Source organism: Cyrtonyx montezumae, unplaced genomic scaffold, assembly GCF_038088225.1.
Source record: "Cyrtonyx montezumae isolate F1298 unplaced genomic scaffold, pur_monq_1.0 scaffold_21, whole genome shotgun sequence".
Taxonomy (NCBI): Eukaryota; Metazoa; Chordata; class Aves; order Galliformes; family Odontophoridae; genus Cyrtonyx; species Cyrtonyx montezumae.
The window spans coordinates 2263922-2291328 of NW_027071948.1; the positions used below are offsets into that span (position 1 = coordinate 2263922).

Consider the following 27407-nt stretch of genomic DNA (forward strand, 5'->3'; position numbering starts at 1 on the left):
TGCGGAGCTGGAAGCTGATGGCACGTGCTGGCTGTGCTGTGTAATCCAAACCCCATCCTGCAATCCCTCCCTGCACTGCCCAGCGGGACTCAGAGGAGTGTGGAGCTGAGCTGGCTGGCTGCTTGTAGCTCTTCAGCAGGAAAGGAGCCCAAGCTAATAGCTCTGATGACAAGTTCAAGTGGTTAAGCAGACGATGGGCTCAAAAAAGGAAAATAATTTTTTCAGTGGAGACTTTGAAAAAAAAAACCAAACAACAAATTAAAATTGAAAAAGGAGAGACAGGAGGACCCTGCATCTCATGGTCAGTTTGGTTTTAGCTATATCAGCAGAGCTTCTGCTTCCTCACCTCTGTTTTTTACTGCAGAAAACTCTCTCCTGCTACCAGGAGCAAAAAGCATTGGCGTGACCTTTCACATCCGCATCGTGCTTATTGCCATCTGCAGAGAGATTTTAGTCAAGATTAGAAATACAGCTTATTCCATTATCCTGGAACAAAAATAGGAGACTCAAGCCACTAAAAACAGCTCTTCTATTGCCATTTTCTCCATTAAGCAATTGGTACTGTTTATCCCAAAGATATTCGTTTTAATGATGAGCAAAATCCCCTCTACACTCCTTAGTTCACATGAGCGACAGAAAATGAATTGCTATTTACAAAAGCTTGCATGAACCCCAGATAAGGCAATAAAAGCAATTCAGTTCAAGTTACTTCAATGTGAGTGGCTTGTATAATGTGTTTTCACCTCGTTTTTTCTCACTTGTTCAAGACACAGCTTAGATCTCAGTCTGAGCCAGCAGTTTCCCCAGGGAGGGGATCTGCAGGGCTCATACAGTGTGTGAGTATGGGGTGCTCTGTGGTTCACCAAAAGGGAAACACCTTGTGTATAGCATGGGCTGGGGATGTGGGAGCAGAATGGCTGCTGGCTGCGAGGGAATAGTTAAAAAGAACAGGTAGCAGAAAGCATTGCTGCTCCAGTGAGCAGAAGTGGATCAGGCTGGAGCACGGAATTAGCATCACACTTACTATAAATAGATTTATCTGGGCCAGAGCAAATCTCAGCCGTTTTGACCAGAACCACGAGTCACCTTTAAAGGAGGCAGATCCTTGCTGCATTCAGCCTGCAAAATGCTGCTACAGGCTGAACCACAACCAAGGCCTGGTGGGAAGAAAACAGAGCAGGTCCTATCACAAAGCCAGGGACACCTTCCAGGCCGTTCCCTTCCCATGACCTGGCTGCACACCGGGTTGATGGCAGTGAGGGTGCAGAGCTGCAGCAGTCTCCCTGCAATGCCAAACTGAACCAACCTCAGCTTCCTGCGTTGTCCAAACTCCCACATTTGGTGCTAATTTTTTAATTTTTGTTTCTATTTTTTTACTTTTATTATTGTTATTTAATTACAGAGGAGGCAATGGAGGGGCTGGAAAGAAAGGAAGAGAATATAGATCAATATGTATGCGTGTATCCCCTGAAAAGGAAGAGCTTTAGATGCTGCAACCCAAACTTGCCCCCCAGTCTCATGCCTCAGAACAAGACCTCTCCCAGCCAGGTGGAGCTGTGGGTTAGTGCTTGTCTTGTGGCTGCTTTGACAGGTTCCCCACTCCCTTTCCCCAGCCCCTCAGCCCATCCTGGTGTTTGTCCTTTTGCAAGTTCTCTCTGGATGTTATGCTTTTCTTCTGATTTATGGTTTCCTGTGGGCTCGGAGGAATGTGAGGCAGAAGCAGTGTTCTGCTTTGTCACTTCTGAGCAGAAAGGGAAACAGAGATTAGCAGCAACAGCTCTCGGGTTTTGTGGAGGTTTGCAGGCTGACAGCAATGCTTTCAGGAGGAGCAGAGCTGCCCTATGATGAGCCAGGAGCTGGCTGCCTTGCTTGGTCACTGGGAGCACACAGAGCTGGCTGGAATCATTGCAGCCATTGTCCCCACTGAGCAAGAGCACAGACCCACGTCTATGCTATCAAACACAATAGTCTGAACGTGCAAAAACCCTCCTCAAAACAGAGCAAAGGCCTCAGTTAAGACTTGGCAAGCAAGCAATGTGAACCTTCCCTTCTGCAGCAGAACTGAGAGTAAACTACTCATTGCACAGAGGGAGCCTTAGAAATGCAAAGATAAAGAACACAGAAACCAGGATACTGAGTGTTATTACTGCATATCCTCTAGGAACATGTGGTGTTTTTGCAGTGCATTTGGATCATCCCAGTGTCTGGGGTGGAGACACAGCCCTGTTCGAGCGTGAGCTGGGAGATGGGCTGGGTTGGGATACAAACTGCCCAGTTAGAGCCCCTCAGGTTCAGGGCTGGGATGGAGTTGGTTGGTTGGTTGGTGTGTCACAGTCACCAGGTTTCAGGAGGTTTCTCTCCGTTGTTTTCCAAGTCAGGCTTGTGTGATCTCAGTGATTGAGAATCCAGGGCTGTGGCTTGGCCTTGACTCAGCCTCAAATGAAAGCCAGGCACTCCTCCCCATGTGAACTCCATCTCCTTGGCCTGTTTCTGGCCACGACAGCTTGCTCAGAACCCTACATTCCTCCCAATGCACCTTCCCATCTGTCAGACCTGTTGGGCTCCCTGCCTTTGGGGCTGGTGGGGGGATCCTGTTAGACTCCTCAGCAAGTTGTCCATGGGCCAGGGTCATTAAACACAGCCTTCCTGCTGTCAGAGGCCACAAACTCTTCCCTTGCTAACACACTCCATGCAAAGTACTGCCCCAAAGGGTGCCAGATCACTGTGGCTGTTGGAACAGCATCCTTGGCCTGGCAGATGGTTAGCCCGTGGGTCACTGTTGGATGCCCATGACAGCTGGTTAGTGCTACAGGTGGGACTGACAGTTCTTCCCATCTTTTCTCTTGTTGTCTTGTATTCTTACTTAAAGGCCAAAATCCAGAGCTACAAGGCACAATGTAGACGAGGACTGGGCTTCTTCCCAGCATTGTCTGAACCATTTCACCACCCTGTGTGTGCACGCTTATTGCTGGGTCCATTACATACCAGATGCAGGCTTGAGAACTTCTGTCTTTCTTCCCAAATTCCAGTCTGGTGGCAATACATACGACTTCCAGCTTGCTTTTGTTGATTACTTTTCATTTTTTAATGGAGGTTTGGGGTATATGTCTGTGTCAGACAGCACGGAGTACAGAGGGATTAGGAGGATCAACTCTGTTCTTGGCTTTTGTGTTGACTTCATTGGGTCACATTACTTCTCCCATGCCTCACTTTCATTCCCTTGCTATTTTCCTGCCTCATCTACTTAAACTCACTGGAGGTACAACAGTCTCCCTCTGTAAGAGTGTATAATTTCAAGTTCACAGGGGTCTCGATATAGACAAAGAATGCAGTTGCTGCAGCAAGTAGTGCCAGCAGTAGCATCCTTTTCTTTTCTCACTTTTCCATGGGTGTGTGATCTGTGTGTATTTTGTAAGCATCAACTAGTAGCCAAAACGAGTACAGAAAAACATAGCCCTTGGCTTGACTAGTCATGTAAAGATATTAATAACCACGAACACAAAGGAAACGATTAAGGAATAGGCAGTGCTCCTAATTGAATGCTTCTTCCCCATTCATGGGAGGAAGGGTGTGAAATCTTTCTTATGCTTGCCAGCTCTTATTACAGGAATCAGTCATTAGCCCCATTTGTGCGACAAGTGAGTTGGCAGTGCCCTGCCAACTCACAGGGCAGAGCTGGGCTTCCTTTGGAGCTGGCAGTGCAGATTTGCAGGAGTTTCTGGAGTTTCTGCCATTTTTTAAATTTTTTTTTTCAGTGTTTCGTTTCAGAAATAGAATGGTCTGAAAAATTGATCCAAGCCGTTCCCGTGAGATGAAATTTCAAAATATTTTTTAAACTTTTTAATTATTTTTTTTTCCATTTGAAAACTGTTGTTTCATTTCCAGTGCTTTGCAGTGCCGAGATGGGTTTGGGTTTCTTTTATTCAGAAGATGTTTTTTTTACTCCAGAAAATTCCCAGGCAACACTGCCTTCAAGTCAGAGAGGGAATTAATATCATTCTGAACTTTACTAGCCTGTCCAGTCTTTAAAAATCCCTTCAGCTTTAGCACGTGGTGGAGACAGGCTGAAGTATATAAGGTCTTATGATAATGGTGTCAAAGGATCCTGCACTGGAGGAGAGTAAAACCCTCTGCCCATGTGGTGCAGAGCATTATATCTCGCTGGTTGTCCTTTCAGAACATGGGGTTTCTGGTCATGTCGGTCTTTCTGACACAAAGGTTGGTGCTTTTAAAGAATGCAAGAAGTTAAACCGAATTAAACAGCGTGGGACCAAAAGAGAACAGGTTAAAATTCACCCTGGTATATTGGTGTAAGTCCCAAGGGTTTCTGCAGTGGTAATTAAACACCAGGCCAGATGTTGGTTGTGGAAATGTGCTGAGTTAATGTATCGGGCTGGTATAAATGAGAGGATTTAGGCTGGTGGGGGTGGAAGTGAATGCCCGAAAAGAAAGCCAGAACATTCACAAAAACAAGTCTCATTCAGTCCTGAGTTTACTTTGTGATTTCCTTGTGAATCAGGGAAGAAAAAGAGAGTGGGAGGAGGGGAGAGAAAAGATATTCAGAGCCCAGTCCAAAAGCAACCCCACACCCCCAGGCAATATCTCTTATTTAAGACATTTGTTTCTTCTGGCAATGGGAGGAAACCTTTCCAGACATTGTCCTCTGAGAACTGTTCAGTATTTGCAGTTAAAAGGGCAGTGTGTGTGTAAATATGTATGTGCTGAGAAGGAGAAGGAAGAAAAAATAACTGTTATTGTAACACAGAGGACAGATTTTTACTTTCTGGACCCACGAGTTCACACTGAACCACGTAAAAGATTTCATTTCATGGATCCCTCAGTGATCTGCAGTGCTTTAACTGCGTGGAGCACCTCCAGCTCATCCCTGCAGTCACCCTGATTCCTCTGGAGATGGAGAGGGCTCAGTTCTTATTGCCTTATACATTAATAGTATGTGTATCCCCAAGTCCCCAGAAGATTGGATAAGAAAAGCAGTCGTTATCCATCTTCATGCATCAGTAACAACATTTCTTCCTGTTCTACTGGGAGAGGCCAAGGGAACTGCTTTGTCTCCACTGCACTTCTTTGACCTGGAGAAGGAGGGCTGAGCTGCTTGCGTATAGAAATGCTTTGCCTTGCAAAGCGTGCTGGCTGCAAGCTGCTCTTGGGTGCCAGCTTGGAAGACATCCAGCGAGCACCGTGAGCCAGCCAGGCCGTGCATTGTGTTCGTGCAGAGACCGTTGCAGTTATGGGGAGACTGAGCTAATCCAATTGTTCTGAGCACCAGGGTGGGGAGGTGCTGGGGGCTGAGAGGATGCAGCCTGGGCTTGTGCCCCAGCAAAGCATGGCACTGGTAATACATTGTTTTTAATGGCATACGTGGTCTTCCAGTGGAGTCCAAAGGCCTTGTTGGCCTTTAAATCCAGTGTGCTATAACATTGAGCAAAGGCCCATTAGTGCTGTGTAAAGATGGGGGGCTGGGGCACAACCTGCTTTAGCAGATGTGAAAGGAAGCTAATCAGCTAATACAAAGGCACCCAAGAATGACATGCTGTCCATTACCCTGGGATCTGTGGCACGGCTTGTTTTAAACTGTGCTGTGTGTGCAAACCGCTCAGTGGGATTAGTTTGGAGGCTGTGCTAATTAAGGGATTATCCAATGAAAGTGGTAGGTGCTCTCTCTGCCTTAGATAACGGGACACTGCTTCTTCTGGAGCTGAGGTGGGGATTCAAGGGGTGCCAGAGACACACCAGAGTTTATTCCCAGGCTGATGTCATTCAGAAGATTGCTGTCCTTGGGGTCAAAGCAGCTCCTTCCCTGTGGAGGTACAGAAACATTTGACAGTAGCAGGTGTTGGTGAGGTGGAATCCACGGATGGGATCAGCACCGTGTGCTTTGGGGCTGAGGATGAGGTGCCCCACTCCCACCCCATGTGGCAGTCGTTTGTGTGAGATGTGAGTGAGCTCGAGCTGCTCTTGGCGTGACTGCCTGAGAGCTACTGGCTCGGTGATGCAAGTCAGGCCAGATGGTCCCAACCAGCCCTGCTGCTGGCAGGCTGTGAATCTGTGAATTCCCACTTTATTTTGCCATCGATTCGGATGATGATGTTTCTGCTAGCAGCTTTCATCCGTTCTCCCGCAGCACGGCACTTCCCCACGCACAGGAGGGTTGGGGCAGCGAGGCCATGGGAGATCCAGACCTTTTGAGGCACCCACCAATTGCCTTCAGCACCGAGTGCTCCCAAAAAGCTGGCTGCAGCTCAGTGTGGGATGGGGACATCTCGCCGAGCAGGGAGAACTGGGGACAGCCAGACCTGGGGGACAGCTCCAGTGTGGGCACGCAGCGGGGCTGCTGTGGCAGAGGCCACAAGGGAGAGCCTTGTCCGTGGCCTCAAGAGAGTTGGTGGGTGCCATGCCCACAGAATGGGCCCTGTGTGCTCCTCTGCTCTGCACTGAGGGGAACAAGGGCTGGAGTGTGTGCGGGCACTTGTGCTCGGAGGTTGGGCTGATATTTGTCACTGCCACTGCGCCGAAGGGACACCTGCCCTTGGCAGTTTCGAATGTTGGCGTTTGTCTGTGCGGCTTTCCTGCCACAGTCCCTCTTTCTCTCTCGCTTGGCACTTCAGAGGCTGCTGAGGGACAAGGGGGCTTCAGAGCAAGGCCAGGTGCACGCTCAGCTCATGCTGTGGGGCAGGAGGGGGGCAGGGAGTGATGCCCAAGCCAGGACAGCCCGGGGCTGGCTCTGCAGAACTGGAGGGTGTGTGTTCAGTGCTTCCCTGGAGACAGCAGAGCTTCCCATCAGCTGGGATTCAATCCATGAGAGGCCAAAAGCCCTTCTCTGCTCCTTTCTCGCCCTCCCCCTGGCTAGCCTGCCCTTGCTGTCATTTTCCAGCACCAGGTTTCAAGCACACAGGCTCAGCATCTGCAGCCAGAGTGCGTGTGTGTGCATGCAGCTCTGCATGCGTGGGGGAGAGTGGTAATTTAGGAGTAAAAGATTGCTCTGCAGCAATAACCATGGTAGACTAAACAAAATCTTGCACACATCTGCAGTCCAGCCACTTCTGGTTCGAGGCAGAAGCTCATGAGTCCACCTCACATCTGACAGTAGTGCTTTTTGTTTCCCCCCAAACAGTTTTTCTATAGAATCCTATTGTGTCATAGGCCCCGAGTCTGCCTGCCATCCCAGAAACCAGTGAAGTGTGAGGCTGCATTATTTTGAATAGAAAAATCTCTTGTCTAACCAGAGCCTTGCTGAGACCCTACTGATGTAGGATGCTTTTTCTGTATGGTCTTACGTTGTGGATATATCACATAGATTGGTGATGAAGTACACAGCCTTCCTTTTAATGGTCTAATTGATCACTTGTCTCATTGGCTAAATTCACCTCTTATGCCACAGCACTCAATCCATTACATTGCTGAGGGTCAGGAGTTGATCATTAATTAGTGATATTTCATTTTTTTGGAGTTGTAGTTCCTGGTATCATATGATTGCATGGGATTCAAAGAAACTGAGGACCTGTTGGTTCCAGAGGAAAACGCAGTAGCAACAGGCAAAGAAGAAGGATTTTGTTTCTTGATTTAAGTTACATGTTTGAAGCAGTGTCTTTTGGAGTCACAGAGCAATGTATCTCCACAGACAAGGACATCTGTGGTGTCTTTGCATTAGGCAATACCTAGAATGAAAGACATGCAGTGGTGATGCAGACATCCGAAATACTTCACCCTTAGTTTCCTGCCTGGCTTTCCTCTTTTTTCGTTTGTATAAAAGCATAGTAAACATATTTCTATTTAGAGGAGTTTGGCAACCTGCAGCCCGACCTACTGTGACCTGGGAAACAACCCTTTTCCTCACTTTGTCCAGACTAGCCTGGGATGCTCAGCTGTGATGGATACCCTTGCTTAGTGCCTGTTTTTTTTCTATTGAGCTTCAGTTAGTTGATGTGCACACCTCCAATGCCCTGCACCAAGCAGTGCAGGTGGAGCCAGCCTACAAAAACTATGCATACTGCACATACCTGGCTTAGCAAGAGGCACTCCAGGTCTTTCATCACACGTGTTTGGGACAGCAAGGCACACAGGGGTTCAAGCATAGCTGCTTGTAGCATTATCTCCACAGTTTACTCCTGGTACATCTCTGGATCTTGTTCATCCTACTGGCTATACCAGTGCAACTGGTTTTACCAAGATATTTCTTCATTCTGATTCCTGTTCAGCAAACTGTTCCAACTTAGCAAGTTAGGTAAAACATATTCTTAGCAATAGGCATATTCATGAAATCCTATTGAATTTTGTGGGAGTGAGCTTTAAAATCACTTATCTGCTTGAGGTCTTTGCCTATGCATGGCTCTGCTGGCTCAGGGTCTTTTTTCTCTGAGCCTTTGTCAGTGAAGGCCTTGATGCTAACCCTGGTAGCTTTCTTGGTGAGTGGTAATTGCCACCAGGGCAATCTCCATCTAATGGCAGCTTTGTCTCCATCCGTCTCTGTTCAGCATTGTTCTTCCAGTTGCCACATTTCTCTCCCAGCTTGGAGCTCTGAATGGGATGAACATAACATAGCCCCTTTCAACACTCTGTTTCTACCCTTTCAACACTACTGTTTCTCATGTATAGGACTGAGGGTATCCCATAGGGGCATCTCAGAGATCCTCCCTGACATCAGTACAGTCTTTTGACTCCTTTGCAGAGCAGACAAGAACTGTGAACTCTGGTGTCTCAGGTGCTGTGGAACAAGGACAAGCATGTAAGAGAGGCAGCTATATTCACAAACCAACTAGTCAGTGAGTCCAGGCACTGAATCTCACCTCCCTGACACTTGCTGTGATTCCCTCAAGGCATGATTCCTGCTCTGAAGGCAGCTCTTGCCTTTTAAAGCAAAGAAGAAAGGTTTTTTTTTAAGAACTAAAACCACAATAAGATCATTTGTGCAAAGCCTTTAATTAGTTAGTTAGACTGGAGGGAGATGCTTCCATCTTTTTGACCTTTCTATTCCTTCTGCCTTATTCCCTGCCCTGTCTTGGAGGTCTACATGTATGTCAACCTGATGTCAGGATGATCAAGTCTCAGTGTGTCTTTGTATACAAGGACCCCAGGGGATTCTTATTTAAGAGAACACTGTGAAACACTGAGTGGGTGAAGGAAAGGGACAGCTCTGAAACTAAAAGTAGCTATATATTCTGTACTTATCTGAATGCTGCTGACTTGAAAGCCAGAGTGCAAAAGCATCACGTGTGCCTGTATCCAGCATAATTACTCAAAATCTAGGTCAGTGTTTGCACTGTGTCGAGCATTTATGCTTGGGAAGGCTATTGACTTGTCGTCACTGGGAGTGTGCTAATAAATCTCTGGCAAGTATTACCAGTAATCTGTTCACAGTATCTTTGGACTGAAGATATTTCAGCGTGTTGCAGTTGTCATTAATTGGAGTTCATGGTACAGCTTTGTGAAAGCAGCTCCATTTTACAGGTGGGGAAACCAAGGCAGGGAGTGAGCATGAGCTGTTTCTGATGGGAGGGCTGTGTCATTGCCAGAGGTAAGGATACCACCCAGGAGCACCAGCTCCCAGGCTCCTACTCCCAGTCAGACAGCACTCTCCCCAGCCTCGTCAGACCCACCCTTGAATTATGATATTCCAAGGCATGTAACTCCAGCTGCAGGAAGTCTTCACTGCTGAGCTGTAAAGGGCTGTGGTGATACACATACCAAAGAACCAGATAAACACTGACTTGTCCTTTGTGTGAGTGCTGCAGCCAGCAGGGATTGCAGGAGCTCCCTTCCCACTGCACACAGGCAAAAGGCACAGGGGTAAATAACAAGGGGAACAGGGAACTGCACTGTGCAAGCTGCACTGCTCACGCTATTTGAAACCCACAAGGAAGCAAATGAACTCACTCAGAAGCTTCATGAGGATGGGTGAGAGCATGAAGAAGCTGGCTCTGGGGCTAATGGAAGGGCATCTCCCCTAATTTTGCTTTCTCCTGATCCAAACCAGTATCAATAAAAGCAGAAACCCTCATGAGGGTAAGGAAGATGGGATATGCACTGCCTTCATTCTGCTACTGAATGCAGCTTTGCCAATGGTTCAGGTTGGATATTATGAAAGATTTCTTCTCTGATAGAAGTAGTCATGCACTGGCACAGGCTGCCTAGGGAGGTGGTGGGGTCACCATCCCTGAAGGTGTTCAAGAACCAAGGAGATGTGGCACTGAGAGATATGGTCAGTGGGCACGGTGGGGGTGGGTTGGGCTTGGACTTGAATGTAGAGGTCTTTTCTCTGATTGTATGATAATAATAGACTACAGTCTACTACTCCCCTCTGGGGCTCCCCCCCAGCCACGTGGAGAACCAGGTGTTTTGAAGAGGAACTTTTGAACAGAGGTACAGAAGAGCAAAGGATAAGTATTAGCACGCCCAAGAGTGATGGAAATGCAATGAGGTTTGATTAGAAATTGTTATGCAACGGAGCTTAAAAGCTGTGGTGGCTGCTAATTTTTCAACCAACACAGTGAGGCTGTGCCTGCCCAACATGTGGTACTTGGGGTGAAGGGTTTGTTTGGAGAGCTAGTAGAGAAGAAGCAAAGGAGAAGCAGAGCCACTACAGCCTCAGGTGCAGCTTAATCCCAAATTAATGCTCTATGGCTCCAGGCATCCCACTGCTGTGTGTGTAATTGAGGGAGGGCAGAGTCCTTTGTCTAGCAGAGATGGGTAGAGCTTGTAAGTGACCACACTTACTACAGCAACAGGATTTAGAGGGCTGGGGAGTTTTCCTGTGTGTTCCTCCTGTCTCCTGCTGGGCTTTGCTTCCCTACACTCCTCTCCCCACCATCACTCTCCCCAGGTCTAGATAGACTCTCCTAGGACTGTCTCACCCTGAGGATGCATCTCACTCAGACTTTCTTCCCTTCCCAGCCCACGCTCCAGCTGAGGTGGGATGCTGAGTTGATATGTAATGACACTGTCCAGCTTCAGTGCTCCGTAGGCCTCACATCTCCCACGTATCCTGCGTGTCCTGCTCATTATCCTCAAACCTCTGGCCCATAACTATCTCACAACTGTTTGCAGGCTGTTTCCACCAAGCCAGGCAAATGCTGGCGTTGGGAACTGGAAGCAGTGGCAGTTGCAGGACCTGGTTGTCAGGGATATTGTCACCATGGAGCTGTTGCCATGGTGCTGCCTGCTCACACTGATGGAGAGATGCAAAGTATGCTTAATTTTTTGAAGAAAAGCAGAAGAGCAGTAAGGACTAGAGGGCAAGAAGGTTTTGGATGAGTATTCAAAGAGGCTAATAATAACTTGGCTTTAGAGCGTGCCTGGCTCTGCTGCCTGTCTGTGTCAGGTTCCTTCTTTCTCTTTTATTTTTTGCATCTTACAGCCAACAAAAGGAGGTGAGACTAATGTACTTGCTGTAGGGTTACCCACAGTGCATGCAGTGAAGGCAGCACTTTCCCCTCTTGAAAAAATATCTATCTATCTATCTATCTATCTATCTATCTATCTATCTATCTATCTATCTATCTATCTATCTATCATCTATGTATCTATCCAAAGAGTGCTACTAGTAATGAGTGCTTGGCTTTTACCTCATCTCAGTTTTAACCTCTGACAACAAAGCATCTCACAAAAGACAAAGATATGGAGGGAGGGGGATGTAAAATCCCATCTCCCCCTGCAGGCCCCTTTCCTTGGAGGCACACCCGCTGCTTGTTTGAAATTCTAGAGAACTCTGTGCTGCTCTGGAAGGAGGTTTGGCAGCTGCTGCTGACTTTGTCAGGCTGCTGATGGTTCTGGAAGGAGTCGAATGAGAAGCAGTTTGTGTCTGTGCCAGCCTGTGTTTGGGCAGGGCTCATCAAGGCAAATGTGGGTTTTGCTCCATCTCAAACAGAACCTGGTTGCATTTAATAAATAACAGCAACTACGCTTTGCTCACCTCCAGCTCGTGGCACTGAGTGTTTTGGCACTGCTATGTAAGGGATCCTCCAAACACTGCTGCAAAGGAGGGAAAGATTCATTTCTTGTTTTTTTTTTAATAGTGATAATGGGACATAGAGTCACAGTAAGCATCCTCCCTCCCATCGATGCTGTGGCCATCAGGAGTAGCACTGAATGTTCCTGTTCCCAGTCCTGACCCCTGGGAAGCTCACGTTGAACATCACTGCAGTAGCACATAGTGTAGGCCCCACAGCAGCCTAATTTGGGACTCTCTGAGCAATTTTCTCAAAACTGAGAGTCCTCTTTGTATCACACACACACGCACACAGCTATTCCTGGTGCAAGGTGGGTTCCTAGGAACTACTGAGCCATTCTTGCCCACTCAACACACTGGTCAGATTCAGTGCAGGGTTTAAAAGCACCGCTTTGCATGTGGGGCTGCAGTTCCATGTGGGACTCATCCCAGTAGCAGAGCTTTGGAGATGAACGAGCCTGCATGCACCCAAGCAGCAGCAGCTGGCCTGCAGACCAGCTCTGCTCGAGGTCAGCTTCCCTCCAGAGCTTTATTTACAGGGCTTGTAAGGGGGGTGACATCCTTAGCACATGTATGAGTTACAAATCAGCCTGGGCTGGAGCTGGCACCAGAGGGAGGGAGGCTCTGGGGGAGCATCCCTGCTCCTGCTGTGTCAAGGGGCTTGGACACAATGTGTCCTGCTGGCATCACTTGAGCAGACTCTGTCCACTGCGTGCACTGCGTTTCTGAACTTCAGTACTGGAAAAAAAATTAGTCTCTTTTTCCTTTGTGCCTCGGTTTCCCTGCTAGAAAAGTGAGGAAAAAACAGAGGCATCTCCCAGGGGAAAAGAAGGGGATGTAATGAGCTTTGTGAGAGGCTTTGAGAGCTGCAAGTGGAAGTGTTGCTATTATAGCAGCTAATAATTTGGAATTATGTTTTATTATCCTTTGGATCTCTTCTTCACATAGTTGCCAGAGGAAACCAAGAGTGTTTAAGTCATTTTATTACTTCATAATACCCCGTTTGGTGCTGGATTTCTGCTGCATGTGTCTTCCTTAGAGCACACATGTGTTTGTGTCCAACATAACAAAAATCACCAACAACACCATGCCCACCATCCCCCCATGGAGAAAAAGAGATGTGAGAAATGCAGCCAGGCCTCTCTGAGAAACATATGTTGATCACTTCCTGCCGAAGCTCGTTACTAATACGATATTACTTAATCATGGAGTTTATTCACCTGATACTTGGCTGTTCGTTGCAGTAGTCAGCTTATCACCTGGGGATCCCCCCTGAGGTTTCCAATCATGGGTTAATCATGGTATCACTGTGCAGTGGGGAAGTCGAGAGATGCCTTCCGTGGCAGCTGGTAACCATGGATGCATGGGATGTAAAAACACTTCAGGGAAGATATTTGCCCCACAGAAATCACACTTCTGAGTGGCTTCTTTAAGGCACAAATCCAAATTCCCACTGCAGACCCCTCAGGACTGTGGGGAATTTCTCTGATGAAGGAAACCTGAGCCTCATCGCTGTGGTTGGAAGGGCTCCGCTTTGTGCAGAACAGCTAGCAGATGAGGCTGGGGATTGCTTTCTCTTCCCTCATGATGGAAATAGCCCAAGGCCTGGAAAAGCATTAGCAGGAAGAACACAGCATCAGGAAGCACGAAGGGCACCCAGCCAGGAGATGACAGCACGGCTTTTAGCTGCCCAGAAATCGGGATGTTGCTTTTTTGGGGTATGGGTGAAGGGATTCCATTCCCTCTGTTAGAACCCCTTGGTTTCCTAGCCAGATGCCTCCAGCTGTGAGCATTTAGGATGTGAGCCCTAAGTGCTGAGCACCCCTGTGTACACACTGCAGCTGCAGTGCCTCTCGCTGTGCTGCTTTCTCCTGCTCCTTTGGGATGGAGCAGTGAAGGAGGATGCTGAGGTGGCATTACTCATCCCCGTGGAGTTATTCCAGGTTGTCAGCTTGCTTGTATAAGTGGAAAGCTTTTTATCTGTGACATGCTGGTGGAAGTGGGAGAACTGGAGTTTGGAAATGATATTGGCAGAGAATTGAGCCCAATGTCTGTGTTCTGCAGTGAGCAGTTGTGCTGAAACCTATTGTTTCTCTAGGAGAGTGTCCAGTGGACTCTGGTGCCATATCTGTAAGCAGGAAAAAGGCATTCTGAACCCCAGAAATCCAAGGGAGGACTTAATGCATATTGTAACCTCAAAGGATTGGAAATAAGGTGTTCAAGAATCTGGAACTGTGGCTTTGCTCAAGCTTCTTCTTCCAGGGAGAAACCCTCCCTGGAGCATTGTGCTGAGCTTGCCCAGAAGGATCTCAGCTACTTCTGCCTTAGCTCCTTACCAGCTTGTTTGCAGTACACTGGAGCAGCACAGACCACGATGAAGTTTTCTGGCACTGATGTGCTTGCTTCAGGAGAGGGACTAGAGTGAGTCTGTGTGCAAGCACTTAGATGGCTTTCTAAGGAGCAAAAGGCTGAGCTGCACAAAGAAGAGTCCCCAGGCATAAAGGAAAAGGCTCTGCAGGGTGGGAATTGGGCACTTGGCTGAGGACTGAGGTCCTTTTGTCCTGCACTTACCTCCTATCTGGGTTGACTGCACAGCTGCACTGTACCTAACCACATTTCTGCCTCACAGTGCATCTCTCTGAGGTCTTCGTTCGCTGGAAGGGATGGCTGAATGTTCACCCTGGCTTCCTGTGGTGTATCTGGAGTTCTGCCAGAGTCCTGATACTGGAAAGCTCCCTGAGACACTGTCCTTGTAATCAAACACTTGGGATCCTTTATATCAAGTCTGTTCAGCAAATGTAAAGCTCAGGTTTCACACTGCCCCAGCCATAGCCAATTGTATTCATACCTTACTGGATTCCAGACCCAAAATGCCTTCCTCCTCCACAGAGAGTCCAAATATATCAACTCCTTTTCTCAGGGCATGATAAAAATGGGGAGTAAATTATAGATGCTCTCTCCACCTTCTGGCAGGAGACACACTGCTAGACTGCCTTGCTATATTAGCTTCTAGCTGATGTCGGCAGATTAAGCAACGGCTGCTGTTGCTTTCCTGGAAAGAAAAGCAACCCCAGAAATACTGTCTTTCTCTTCTTTTTTTTTAGCTGGTTATTATGTCCAGCTATAAGAAGCAAGAAGAAACCAAGTGGAAAAATTGAATCTGGCAGTAAGAGGGCGATGCGTGAAGGCACACGACTTCCAAACCCAGAGAACAAAAATAGCTAAAAGAGAAAAAAATCAACGGCCTGAAAGAAGCTCTTTAATTATTCCATTTCTTTCAAATGCTTTGCCCCTGGCACAGCCAGGCTGCCATTCCTATAGGGCAACCATATGTGCTGCAATAAAGCTCGAGCACTGCTGCATTATTAGAGAGAAAGAAGCTTCTTTTTTGGCTGCATTTTCAAAGAGCTGGTAGCTGATTGATTGTGGCCAGAGCCCTGGGCGTGTTGAGGGCACAAGGGAGGCTGCACTTGCATAATGAATCACCAGGGCCTCGTCTGCAGTCCTACTGATGGACTGTGGTGAGCTCAGATTGCTGCCTGGCTCCTGGAGAGCTGCTTGGGGAGGAGCTGGGATGGCTTGTAGGAGCAGGCAGGAAAGCAGAAGCCCAGTGTGTCTTCAGAAGGTCTTTGGATAGCAGGACCTAAGCCCCTCCTAGCATCAGCAATACAGCTTCACATTGCAGGAGCCCTTGAATCAGGCCAGAGCTTGGATGCTGAGAGCAGTGCTGTGGGATGGAGGTGGATCTGCTTTAGTGATTTGCCATAATGTCATTGGGTGCCTCTGGTGGAACAGAGGATTTTGTAGAAAGCAAAGGCTGGTGGTACAGTGTCATCCCAAGATAGAGCTTGTTCATAAAAAACTGAAGTGCCAAAACAGCAAACTGCAGTTTTGAGGAGCTGCTGTTGAAAAGAGCCATGTTAAACCCTGTGTTTTTTGCTGCCTCACCTGCTTTGTCCTGGTTCTCAGCAGCTTCCCTTGAGGTACAGGAAAGGTCAGGGACCAGGGCCACTCCTGGGCAGCCACGCTCTGTTGCTGCACCTTTGTGAGTGGGGTTGGGGAGTAGATTTTAGATTCCCCCTCCTTGTGACCTCCTGGGCTTTCTTCTTACATTTATTGTCATTTGTCTTGGAAGCACATCTCTTAGTGAAGGCAGTCACTATCTTCTGATTGAAAACACCAAGAGCCTTGGAGGCATAGAGTTCCTATGTGCCCAAATGGTTCCTCCAGGACTTCTGCTGTTCCCTTTGGTTTGTGAGCGTCCTTCCCTTCTTGCTGTCATAGGAATATTGATTCCTGTGGCTCTAAATCACATCTCTCCCCTACTGTTCTTTCACTTGGCACATGTTCAGTGCTGTTGTTTTTTTTTTAAAGCCCGAGTGTAATATTTCAGGAACCAACATTTTAACTCATGAGCCCACGGGTTTAAGAAGCTGTTTGCAGTGGAATTTAGCTCGTATATCCTCGGTGCATAGGGATGGTGTGAGGCTTCCTCTATTTCCAGGTGTGTGGTTAAAGAATGAGCTGTGCAAGCAGGGGATAGCAGGAGGAGGCTTTTGGATCTGCAGTGAGTGCTGCTGGATGCTGGCCTTGAAAAAAGTCATTGCACACCTCCCAGCTCAGCCTGGGAATGCCTCTTGCACATGGCTGATGTCGTGTTGATATTTCACTTGGTGAGAGAGGCCCGGTGACCTTTGCAGCTGGATCCCACATGTCACATCTGTCCACTGATGTGGAGAGAAAACAGATCCAATAACTGCAGAGCAGATTTATCTGTATGCAACCGAAGGGCCACGTGCGTGGGGGAGAATTAAGGTTTTCAATGACAGAAGGACCGAGATGTGTTTCTGCTTGAGTGGTGGTTCCTAAGGCTCAGAGGACATTACTCACTGTGTGGCTGCTCTTCAGGCACAATTGCAGCTTAGGAAATCAGTTTTGGTGGTAGGGAAGCACGCAGTTTGTGAGTGGATGGCTGAGGTGTCTGCACCACTCTGTGTGCTACCCATTAGCAATGCCTGCAGAGTCAGAACAAGGCCACGCCAGGAGTTGGCTCTGTGTGACTGTCACGGTACAGCTGAATGCCTCCATGACACTGATGGAAGATGGCATAATCTCCATCCCTTTTGCCAGCCCTATGGAATTCATTCCTGAACAGGTGGGATTCTTCCCCCTGAAGGTAAGACCTGAGCTTACACAGGAACTGTGAATCTTTCCTTCCCATCCCCCAGCAGCACTCATACTTGAGTCTCTCTGATCTTTACGTGTCTGGGACTTCTCAATCATCATAATCAACCAATTAATGATGACTTTGCTGTTCTCATTTCAGGGCAACCATTGATGAAGTGGAAACAGATGTGGTGGAGATAGAAGCAAAGCTTGACAAGGTAAGATGGAGCAGCTTAGTGTGTTGGTTTGAAGAGGGACAGATGGCTTCCTGCTGAGGAATATGGCCTACCAGCCTCTAAAAAGAGGGCCCATCACAGGCAACTGATGCGCAATAATGGACTGGGTCTGTCTACAGGACCATGTCTCCCTCTACTGACAGGCACCTGTCAGGGCTCCTGTGCTATATCCAAAACTGTTGGGGCCAGAGGTCCTGACTTGGTCTCCTAACACTGCATGGCAGCCTTCTTGTCTTCTCCTGGACCTCAGAGGACTGCCTTCCTGCTGTGCTGAAATATTGCAGTGCCGTCCTTTTCCCCTCTCTACCATCACAACTCTGACATTTGGAGCTCTTGCACAGCCCTGCTGGGTGCTGCAGGGAGCTGGGCAGGGTGTCCATCACTTCTGAGGCTTTGTGAAGGGTGAAGGGACTGCGGTGTGGGAGTGCTGAGGTGGCTTGGGTCTGAGTCAGAGGCTTTATGCTTGAAGGCGCCTCCTCCACCCCCACTCCTCCTGAAGTCTGAGACATCAGCCAAGTTGTTTCTCAATGAGAACAGAGAAGTGAAGAGGAGGAGCCAGAAGAGCTGTTGGCAAAGCTAGCAAGGAAGAAAAAAAATCCTATGTCTGATGGAAAAATGGCTTTGCTGAAGTCAGCTCTAGGCAAACCTGTGCCCACAAAACCTGTTTGGTGTTCAGGCTGCTAGAAATGGACATCTGCACAAGCTAACTAGTCTCACCAGTGAAAGCTGCAGAGGGATTTAGGCTGTCTGTCCTCCTCTGGGGACAAGCCCGAGGCACTGAAGATGAAGCATGGGGTACAACTTGCTTTGACTGAAGCACTGCTGCTGTCAGTGCTCCTAAAGGTAGACAGCTTGGTGTGCCAAGGAACAAGCCTGGGGCGAGCAGGGGAGGCTGCAAGTACAAGAGCTGTGCAGGGCTCTCAGCTCTGCACGGTTCAGTGCAAAGTGATTTGATCTCCTTTGGGTGAGGACTTGCAGTAAAGCAACAGACATATGCAGTTTTGTTCTTCTCCTGGCAGCAGTTACAGTGATATTCTGATAGTGCAGAGTGACCTCAGGTTTTCCTCCAGCTGTCACAGATATGCTTCCTACCAATGGTGTCTGAGCCCTCTGATGTTTCAGGACTTTTTTTAAAGAACTAGGAAATGTGATTTCAAAGTGTGCTTGTGCTGAATGGCCTTCAGCTACTAGTAAGACAGCTTTGGCCACAAATGTTTGCACAGAGGTATGCTAGAAACTGCCACGTTGCAGAATAGGCTACGTTTCCTTTCCAGAGGATCTGTCCAAACCCTAGTGTCCATCTGGGCTCCAGATGTGACAGGAGCTGCATCGATTTGCTCTCCTTCTCTGGGCTTGGATGGAATAGCACAGATCTGTTGGCTCCCAGTGCTGCTCTGCTAGATTGTGTAGGCTGGGGAGGAGGTGAGTGTGAAAGAGTGAGGACTGTATGTAAAGTGTATATAGGACTGTATATACAGATACACCGTGTGTGACTGCATCTATATTTATGTATTGCTGTATTCTTACAATACTACAGACTGAGGCAAGCATAAGTCTGTCCTGCAATGCATGCATGCAGATCATGGCTCAGCACAGACCCCAGAGCCTATGACTGCACAAACGGAGCACTCTCTGGAGATGTATGCCCATGCTGCAGCAAACCTGTTCCCAGGGTAGGAAGCTGCAAGATCCAGGGAGCTCCACTGGAGTTCCATCAAGGCTGATGATTGGGATGGCACATTTTAACACGCATGTGAGGAATGCCTAAGCATCTGGGAAACAGTGGAAGCCTACAGGAGAAGATGGGCTGCCCTGGTTCACCTGTCCCGAGGGGTGAGCTTGCAGTTATTCATCCTAAGGGACAAATGCTGACAGCATGACGTGCTCTGAGAAGAGAGGTGTGTGGCCCTGAATCTGCTGGGTGCAGCCACAGTTGCTCATTTAGCATCCTGTCCTGAAGGACTTGTGCTGTGATGGTGATGCACATGAAGACCAGCCTAGTTGCATTTCAGTTCAGTGTGATCAGCTGCCCATTTTCTCTCTCCTCGTGCAGCTGGTGAAGCTATGCAGTGGGATGATTGAAGCAGGAAAAGCCTACATCACCACAAACAAGCACTTTGTCAGCGGAGTCAGGGACTTGTCACAGCAGTGCAAGAAAGATGAAATGATTTCGGTAAGTCATCCTGCAAAGTGGGTGAGGGCTGGGGAGGAGTGGTAGAGTTCCTGGTGCTGTGTGGACAGTATGTCCAAGTCCTTTTTTACTACTTAAATATCTCTTTAGTATTAGATTTTCTATTTGGAGGAATATAGAGACTGTCTGATAACACAGTGTTGAAAGATTGCATCCAGATTCATCAGTAGCAGGAAGAACTGCACTTTTAAGAAGCCACAGTGCTGGCAAGGTTACTGCAATCTAGGTCAGTGAGCATCAGTGATTTAGGAAGCACGGGTAAGCAGCCTACAGAAAAAAACAGCTGGCATGGTGATTCCAGCACTAACCTGGAAAGGATGGGGAGCCTGTGACTTCCATGCCAGGTGTTTGTTGACTATCTTCTTGCCAAGTGATGGAGTGGCCCTTCAGTGATTAACAAGAGTCCCTCTTAGACCACTGAACCCCTGGGGATGAAGGGCAGCTGCTTTTATTTGCTGCTAGATTTCTTTATCTTTCTTTTGCAGGAGTGCCTCGACAAATTTGGGGACAGTCTGCAGGAAATGATCAACTATCACATGGTAAGTCCCCAACATCAGTAAGCCTTATAGAAGAGGAAGGTGCTTTATCCACCATGGTGGCTCCGTGCCAGGACCACAGTTTTTAAGTCTGGAACTCAGCTGGAGTTTAAAGCACGAGTGCTTTAAAGTGGAGGAAGCTTTGGGGTGTCAGCACTGGGCTGACCCACTTTTGTACTACGATGGCCCTGTCACAGTGCATTAGGCATGCTGCTTGCATTTGGGATGCAAGTTAGCTGTGTGCAGCTGGAGAAAAAGCTGCATCAAATCTGTGTAATTATTTCAGGAAGCAAGTGGGTAGATGGTCTTCTAGTGAAAAGTGACAAGGAAAAAAAAGAGGTGCGGCTCTCCTAGAGCCATCAGAATTCAGGAGCAAACAGTGGTGTTGGTGGTGAGGAGGGGCTGAACAAACCAGTGTGAGCACCAGCAAAAAGGTGTGCTCGTGTCCACGCAGAGAACATCAAACCCTGATTCTCTGATGCTGAATCTCCCTCTGACAACATGTCCTGTCTGCCAAGGAGGATATGAGGCCCCAGGAGTTACTCCTCTGTTCCCAGAGATCACATCACAGCTGCACTGCTGGCTGCTGGCTGCAGGCTCCCCAAGCCAGCTGTGCAGCTTCCCCTGGATCCCTGCTCTCTGCCAAAAGTGGCACTTCTGGGATTGCTCTGGCCTCAGCCAACTAATAAGCAGAAGATCCCTTCCCAATGCTGCCAAATTCCCAGCTGAGGTGGTGTAACTCTTCCCATACACCCCACCCTGGTCCACAAGGGTGAGTTCCCACTAAAAGTGACTCAGGGGCTATCAGCAGCTGCATGCATAAGGGAAAACGTGCTGAAATCCTTGGCCTTTGGAGAGCATCCCTCTCCCCTGGCTGCTCAGCAGTGTCAGTCCTTCTTCAGGAAATGGCTTTGGAGTGACTGCTGCATCTTCCACCCTCTTGGACGGCGGCTGTTCAATTAGTGGAGTTATTTTTAGTGCTTTCTGCCATCTCCTTTGTGTGTGTGCTTGCGTGTGTGTGGATGTGTATCTTGGCTCATCCACGTCTGAGGAGCTCAGCTATGAAGCAGTTGTCAGTGCTTAATCTAGGCTTCTGGCCAGGACAGTATGTACAACTGGAACAAGTTAAAAAGAAGGGAAAATGTCCCAAAAAATTGGTTGAAAAAGCTTGTTCTATAACTTTATTGCTAGAGCACTCAGCCAGGAGATATCCAGCTCCTAGTTCAGTGAAATCCAAGAGTAAAACTCTCTCAAATGTAGCAGCTGAACACACTGAGCTCCAGAGCATTTCCACCTTTGTCTTAATGGGCCAAGAGCAGAAATCATCACAGCATCCTTTGGGAGATGACAGAAGAGAATTCAGTTCAGAGGAGCTGAGTCCGTGTTCAGTGCCTTTTTGTGCTCTTAGCCACCTGCACTCAGGCTAACTCCTTCCTCCTTGTCAAAGCATGCACAGAAGTTGGAAAGCTCAGCAGCCCAGCACCCTGCAGCACTCGTGGGGGAACGGTTTGCAGCCTCCTCCATGAGATGCTTGTGCAGTGGGTGGCAGACTGGGATGCCAGACCCTTGCAGCAACTTTCCTGCACAGCTCGCCAGCAGGAGCCATTCATTTCCTTTCTCATGAGCTGAGTGGCATGAGCTGGAATTTTGCTGGAGGGCCTGAGGTCTGCCCTGTGAGCCCTCCTCCTCACTACATACCACACTGCAGTCAATAAATTTTGACTGTGGCTTGCCAAGCTCTTCTGCACTGGGAAAGATCCTTGTCTATAGACAGATGCTTGCCATCAGCTCTAGAACCTATTTATTTGTTTGCTCACCTCCTTCCTTCCTCCTTCTCCACCTCCCCAAAGCACAAAATGAGTTGAAAGGCATTCGCATTCTGCCAGACTGCACATGAGAACACGACTTTTCTCTTTTTTTATGCAATGTATTGTGGAACTAATTAAGTATAACAAGCTATCCCTGTAGCCAAAGCAGAATAAAGTTGCCTATCAGCTCCAGAAAGATAGCTTATAATTGTTTGCCACTGTGAGACAAGGCAGTGGTGCTTGGAATTACAGCAGTGCAGAAACTTGTGGTTTTGTTTTCACCCCAGTGCCAAAAATCACCTGGTAAACCACAGACTTGAAGTGGATCTTTTTGCTCCCAAAACTTCAGGTTAGGTTGGAGTTCACTGCAGTGCTGCCTGCTGCTGTTCTTTCCATTGTATGGGAGGTGAAATCAGTTGTGAAATGGGATGGCACTGAAGTATTTATTATTAATATTACATGGAGTAAGGTTTAGGGAGCTGTGAGCTGGAGAGATGGGAAGATTGCCTATTCACATGCTTGGGATGAAAGCACTTGAGGTCAGGAAGGAACTCTGCAGCTTTCTCTGGGTATTGCTTTGCCTTCCTTTTGGGGGCACATTTCCTTCCTGAGGGTCACCTGGATATTCACAGTGGAAAAATTCCTTGCTATTTCAGGGACTTGGGTTTCCAGTGATGCCATCGGTTCCTTCTCTTCTTTTGTGGAGTCCTTTGTACTCAAGGCAGCCCTCTGTGGCATGTGGAGAAGGGAGTAGATGTTCTCTGGATTCCTCTGGACAAGCTTGACCCAGGGAATTCCTAACAGCAACCCAGACCCAGGGGAAAGGCTTGAGTCACAAGAAACAGTGCAAAAGATTTACTGAATGAATCAGCACCAAAACCAAACGCAGCTCCCAGCTACAAAGTCTCCCTTTCATTTATCTGCCAGTCTGCCTGCACACTTGCTTTCTGACATCCTTATCTGCACTTTTTTTATGCTCTTTCCCATGCAGCTCCTTCTCTCTATCTAATCAGAAAGATAAGGAAAGCAAGGGGATGAGAAAGTGCTGCTGAGATAAGGTTACTCTGTCTGAGCCCCCTTAGTGCATGAGCAGAAGCACCAGGTATTTTCCAGCTCGTGTGAGCTACACCAAGTCTCCCCTGCCTGCCACAGTCACTGCAGCTACACTGAGGATCCTCTAGCAGGAGCTGGAGCAGCTCACAGGGGAGATTTGGCTGTGCTGAGTGAGCCAGGAAGCGTTTCCTGCTGACAAGAAGAAAAGCCACCCAAGCTGCAGTGAGTCAGTGAGGCAGATGGCAGATGTCATGGGTGGAGGACAGTGGTGGAGTTCAGGGGAGGATGATGGAGATGAGAGCTGAGTGCTTCCAAGCTGCCTGCTCTCCCTGGTGCTGGGTGGACCACCTTCAAGTTCTGCAAGCTCTGGGAAGGGTCCAGGTGCACCCAGCTACTCCAGTGAGGTGTATCAGTTTAGGATGCAGAACTGCCATCTGAAGGGGATGTTTTCTCATCTCCTGGTGTCACAGATGCTGCCATCGTGTCCCAGTGCAGTGACATGACACTGAACTTGGATGAGCTGCTACTGCTTGAGATTTTTTAGGTTTCAGAAAGTTGAGATTTTTGCACATTTCTACAATATCTTAAGATGTCTGCTTTTGTTTTCAAGGGAGGGAGAGACAGCTTCAATAATATGTGAGGGGCAGGACCAAGCATCCCATGAACTGCAGCACAAACTGGAGCTCTCAAACTGTTTGTGAGAGAGACTCTGCTTCAACTTGGATCAGAAATTGAGCTTAGATGTGTTGACATCCCAAAGGTGTAATCAAAGTAGTGTTATTGGCTTCTTTTCCAGTGAGCTGTATTACAGAGGCACTGCGGATAGAGAACTCTTTTTGGGTGGCATTTATCTGCTGTGCCATCGCTTGGGAGAGGTAGGGCCAAACCATACAGCCCAACCAGACAGGAATGAAAGCTGTGTTAACTCCTCTCTTCCATGCTGACCCTCCTCAACACAGATGTGTGTGAGTCATGGGCTGGACTTCCCATGTCTTGGTGGAAGCTGACAGAGGGTGGGGTGATATTTGGTCTGGAAAATCTTATCCCAAATGATTTGTTCCAAGTAAGTCTGAGAAAAGAGAATAAGCCAAAGCATGATTTTATAGTTGAAATTCTGGGTCTGAAAACACCATTTATTTTGCATTGAAAATTAGATGGGACCTACTTGTGTATGTTTTCTTGATGATCGTGCCTGGCAAAATTTAAGAAGAAATAAAGAGTAATGTGGATATTGTAGGTTGTTTCTGAGCAGAGATGCTGCTGGCAGGAAAGGCATGTTCATTCTCCGGTGTCCTCTCACTGTCTGCCTGGCAGCCCCTGCACCATGGGAAGCCTGGGATGGAGGGCACTGTCACTGTGATGTGGGCCTCAGTGAGTGGGTAATAGGAGCAGGGGAGAGGACCACGAGCATATGGTTGTGTGTGCCTTCTTTTCCTGATATGTATAGTTCTCCTGTTCTGATGTCGATGTATCAGATGTATTTAAATGAAAATTCCACTTCAAAATGCTCACCTGCACCACAGGCTCAGGAGCACCCTCCTTTCCCTGAACTTATCACCCCAGTGGAAACCAGTGATGGAAGCTTTCCAGATGGAGGTGCAGGTGGATGCCAGGAGGCTTTTTTGCCATCTGCATATCCCTGCCATGGTGCTGTGGGTAGAGGGAAGCATCGCCAGTGCACAAACAGCATCTGGGGAAGCTGCTCCATGGGAAAAGTTGCAGACCAATAGTTCTTGGAGTGCTCTCTGGGAGGGCAAGTGGATGCCTAGAGCAGTGAATAATTTACATTGATTACAAATGCAAAACCAGGTGGTCTTGGGGTTTCTTTCTTTCTCCCTTGCTTTGCACCTGCTCATATTTACAGCTACTCCTGGCAGGTTTCTTGCTTTGACCTTGGCTGCAGCAATACATGTAATGAGTGTGGGGCTCTGTAGCCAGTGCTGCTGCTAAGACATACTCAGAGTGTTTTGCCTTCTGTTGGGGTAGTACATTAGGGCAGCATTAAGAACATGATTTGTCTCCTAATGGGAGATGTTAAGAATGGCATCTGTATGTGTATGAAGCTGTTGGCTGTGGAGAGAAATCCTCTGAGAGGATGGAGAGCACTGGGTCTGGGGCTGAGAACATAGTAGTGTTCATTTGAATTCCCAGACTGCTCATATCCACACAGCAAGCTGCTGGTAAGTGGTCTGATGTAAGAGAACCACTCCTGCCTCTTGGAAAAAGCCAGGAGACCCAGAGATGCTCACCACTTCGGGGTCTTAGCTGAGCAGTGTAGCAAAGCAGGGAAAAGCTCCAGAAAAGAAAAGAGGATGGGTGGGGTTTCGGGGGAACCTGCTTTAAAACCTCCCACTGGGAACCTTAAGCTTGCTTCCAAGAGAAAGGAAAAAGGAGCAAACTCACCCTGTGGCTCAGTGCTGAAAGGGCTTTGGTCATTTAAGGAGAGAAAGCAAGGCCAAATGTGGGAAACACTGTTTCTCCTTTTAGGAGGAAAGGCCCAATTATTGCTGTGTGATCTAGATTCAACTGGCTGCCCAGGACACAATGTTAAGTTGGAGCAAACAAGCCAAGGCTCCACGTGCCAAACAGCTGTAGTGATGCCAGACTCCAGCACTGATGTTTCAGGGCTTCATTAAGGCTTGGGCCAGCACCCAGGTCTTGTGCTCCTGGAATGAGATGGGGTCCCTGTCCATTGCACGTGGGTCACTCTTGCTAGCTGCAGCCTGGCCAAAGGCTTCTCTGTGTAACCCCAGGATGGTGTGTCCTCCCTGCTGCAGCAGCTGTGTGGTCTGGGAGCCTCTCTCCATCTGGCCCCAATTATCCAAGATCCTGTGCATCCCAAGCCCAGTCTGAAATACAGAGTTCTGTTTAATTATGCCCAGCAGAGGGATGGATGGGAGGGAACCGAGTATCCCTGAAGGAAAGGAGGGGAGAGCTGGGGATGAGATGGGCAGGAGTAGAGAAATGGTCCTGTATTTTTTCTGAGAGATAGATGGGAGTGTAATATTTGAAAGATCTGTAGGACCTCTATACCTCCATTCTGGGACTTGTGCTCGTCAGCATGTGGGTCTGGTGGACCTTCAGACAATGCTCCTCTCTACTTCCCAGGACACAGTAGTGTTGAGGTGACAGTGCCCTCCTCTGGCAAAAGGAGAAATGTGAGGCTCTGGGAAAGATGGTTCAAAATTGACTGTGAAGATGGTTGTTCCTGTGAACATTCCCTATAAGAAACTATGTTGGTGGCTCGGGTCTCACGTGCTTTGAGAGCTGCAGTGCAGGAACTCTTCACTGGTAGGGAGCTACTTCAGCCACGGGGCAAAAATAAGCCATTATCCATTGCATAGTTGTTGAGCAGTGGGCATGAGCAAGCCCAGGAGTAATGCTAAGGTCCTAGATGGCATCTGTTTGCTAACTCCTAAATGCTTGCATGTTGCAACCACATTTGATATCCTTTTCCTTTTCTTTCAGATCCTGTTTGACCAGGCTCAGAGGTCTGTTCGGCAGCAGCTGCACAATTTTGTGAAAGAGTGAGTGTTTGTCTTATCAGCTTGGTTTTCAGCTTCTTCCACTTCCACTGTTACATTTAGGATTTCCTCTATGGTTTAAACTGGTGCATGTTTGCAGTAAACTAATGCGTGCTTGCAGAAGGGGGGAACTTCCATGCCCAATAACTTCAAGGCCCATCCAGATTAGTGTATTCTTGGCTCCCTGCATGGCATGCTCAGTCACCCAGGGCTGAAGTGGCCCAGGAAGCCAGTTGGATGGGGGCAGTAGCTTTGATGAAATCTCAGCAGTCTCTCTCTGCTGTCGCTGCATCGACAGCTTCCTCCAAGAGCATCTTTTCCCCAGGGCAGGTACCACGTGCAGTGTGGGATCCCAAATCGGCTGAATGTAGGTCAGAGGCATCCCAGGCCTCCAGCTAAGCATGAGCTGGTTGCCATGGGAACCAGTGACTGAATCCCTCAGCAGCTGTGTGGTTTGGTGTAGGGGGCCCCTGCTGACCCCCCCCCCCCATTCCCCAGCCTCCTGCCTGGCACTCACCCTACCCCCACTTCCTCTATAATCATTTCTCTGATGAGTTCAGATTTAATCTGCTTAAAGCTGGCAGCGGGGAAGTGAATTTCACCTTCACTTTGGGTCTGCCATCCTTTTAGCATCTTTGCAGTTTACTTTTCACGTTCACGCATGCAGGTCCCGTTGGGTGGATCTTTGCACTGCTCCTGCCCTTGACTGGGGAAGTCATTTGTACACCTGGGACCATCTTGAGAATGGGAATAAAGAACTAATGTCAACTATTCCCTTGCATGGTGATTCATATATGAGGGCAATATTAACCCTCTAGCTGAGTGTCATTGGCTGTTGTGCTCACCTTCATCTGCCCTAGGACAGAAAGTGGGTGCTAGTTATTTTCTGGCAGTTTTCAACTGCTTTGTTATTATAGCAATTTGTAATTGA

The 27407-nt window shown here is 48.1% G+C and overlaps 1 protein-coding gene across 3 annotated transcripts in view; it reads left to right on the top strand.

Annotated features, from left to right (window-relative positions):
• ACAP3 (ArfGAP with coiled-coil, ankyrin repeat and PH domains 3) overlaps positions 1–27407 on the top strand; it is a 61458-nt gene that overhangs the window by 12416 nt on the left and 21635 nt on the right. For all 3 annotated transcript variants that reach the window (XM_065737996.1, XM_065737997.1, XM_065737998.1), the window contains exons 2-5: positions 17289–17346; positions 19418–19537; positions 20041–20094; positions 26421–26479. In XM_065737996.1, the coding sequence (XP_065594068.1) occupies positions 17289–17346; positions 19418–19537; positions 20041–20094; positions 26421–26479 (291 nt within the window). The remainder of the gene's footprint in view (positions 1–17288; positions 17347–19417; positions 19538–20040; positions 20095–26420; positions 26480–27407) is intronic.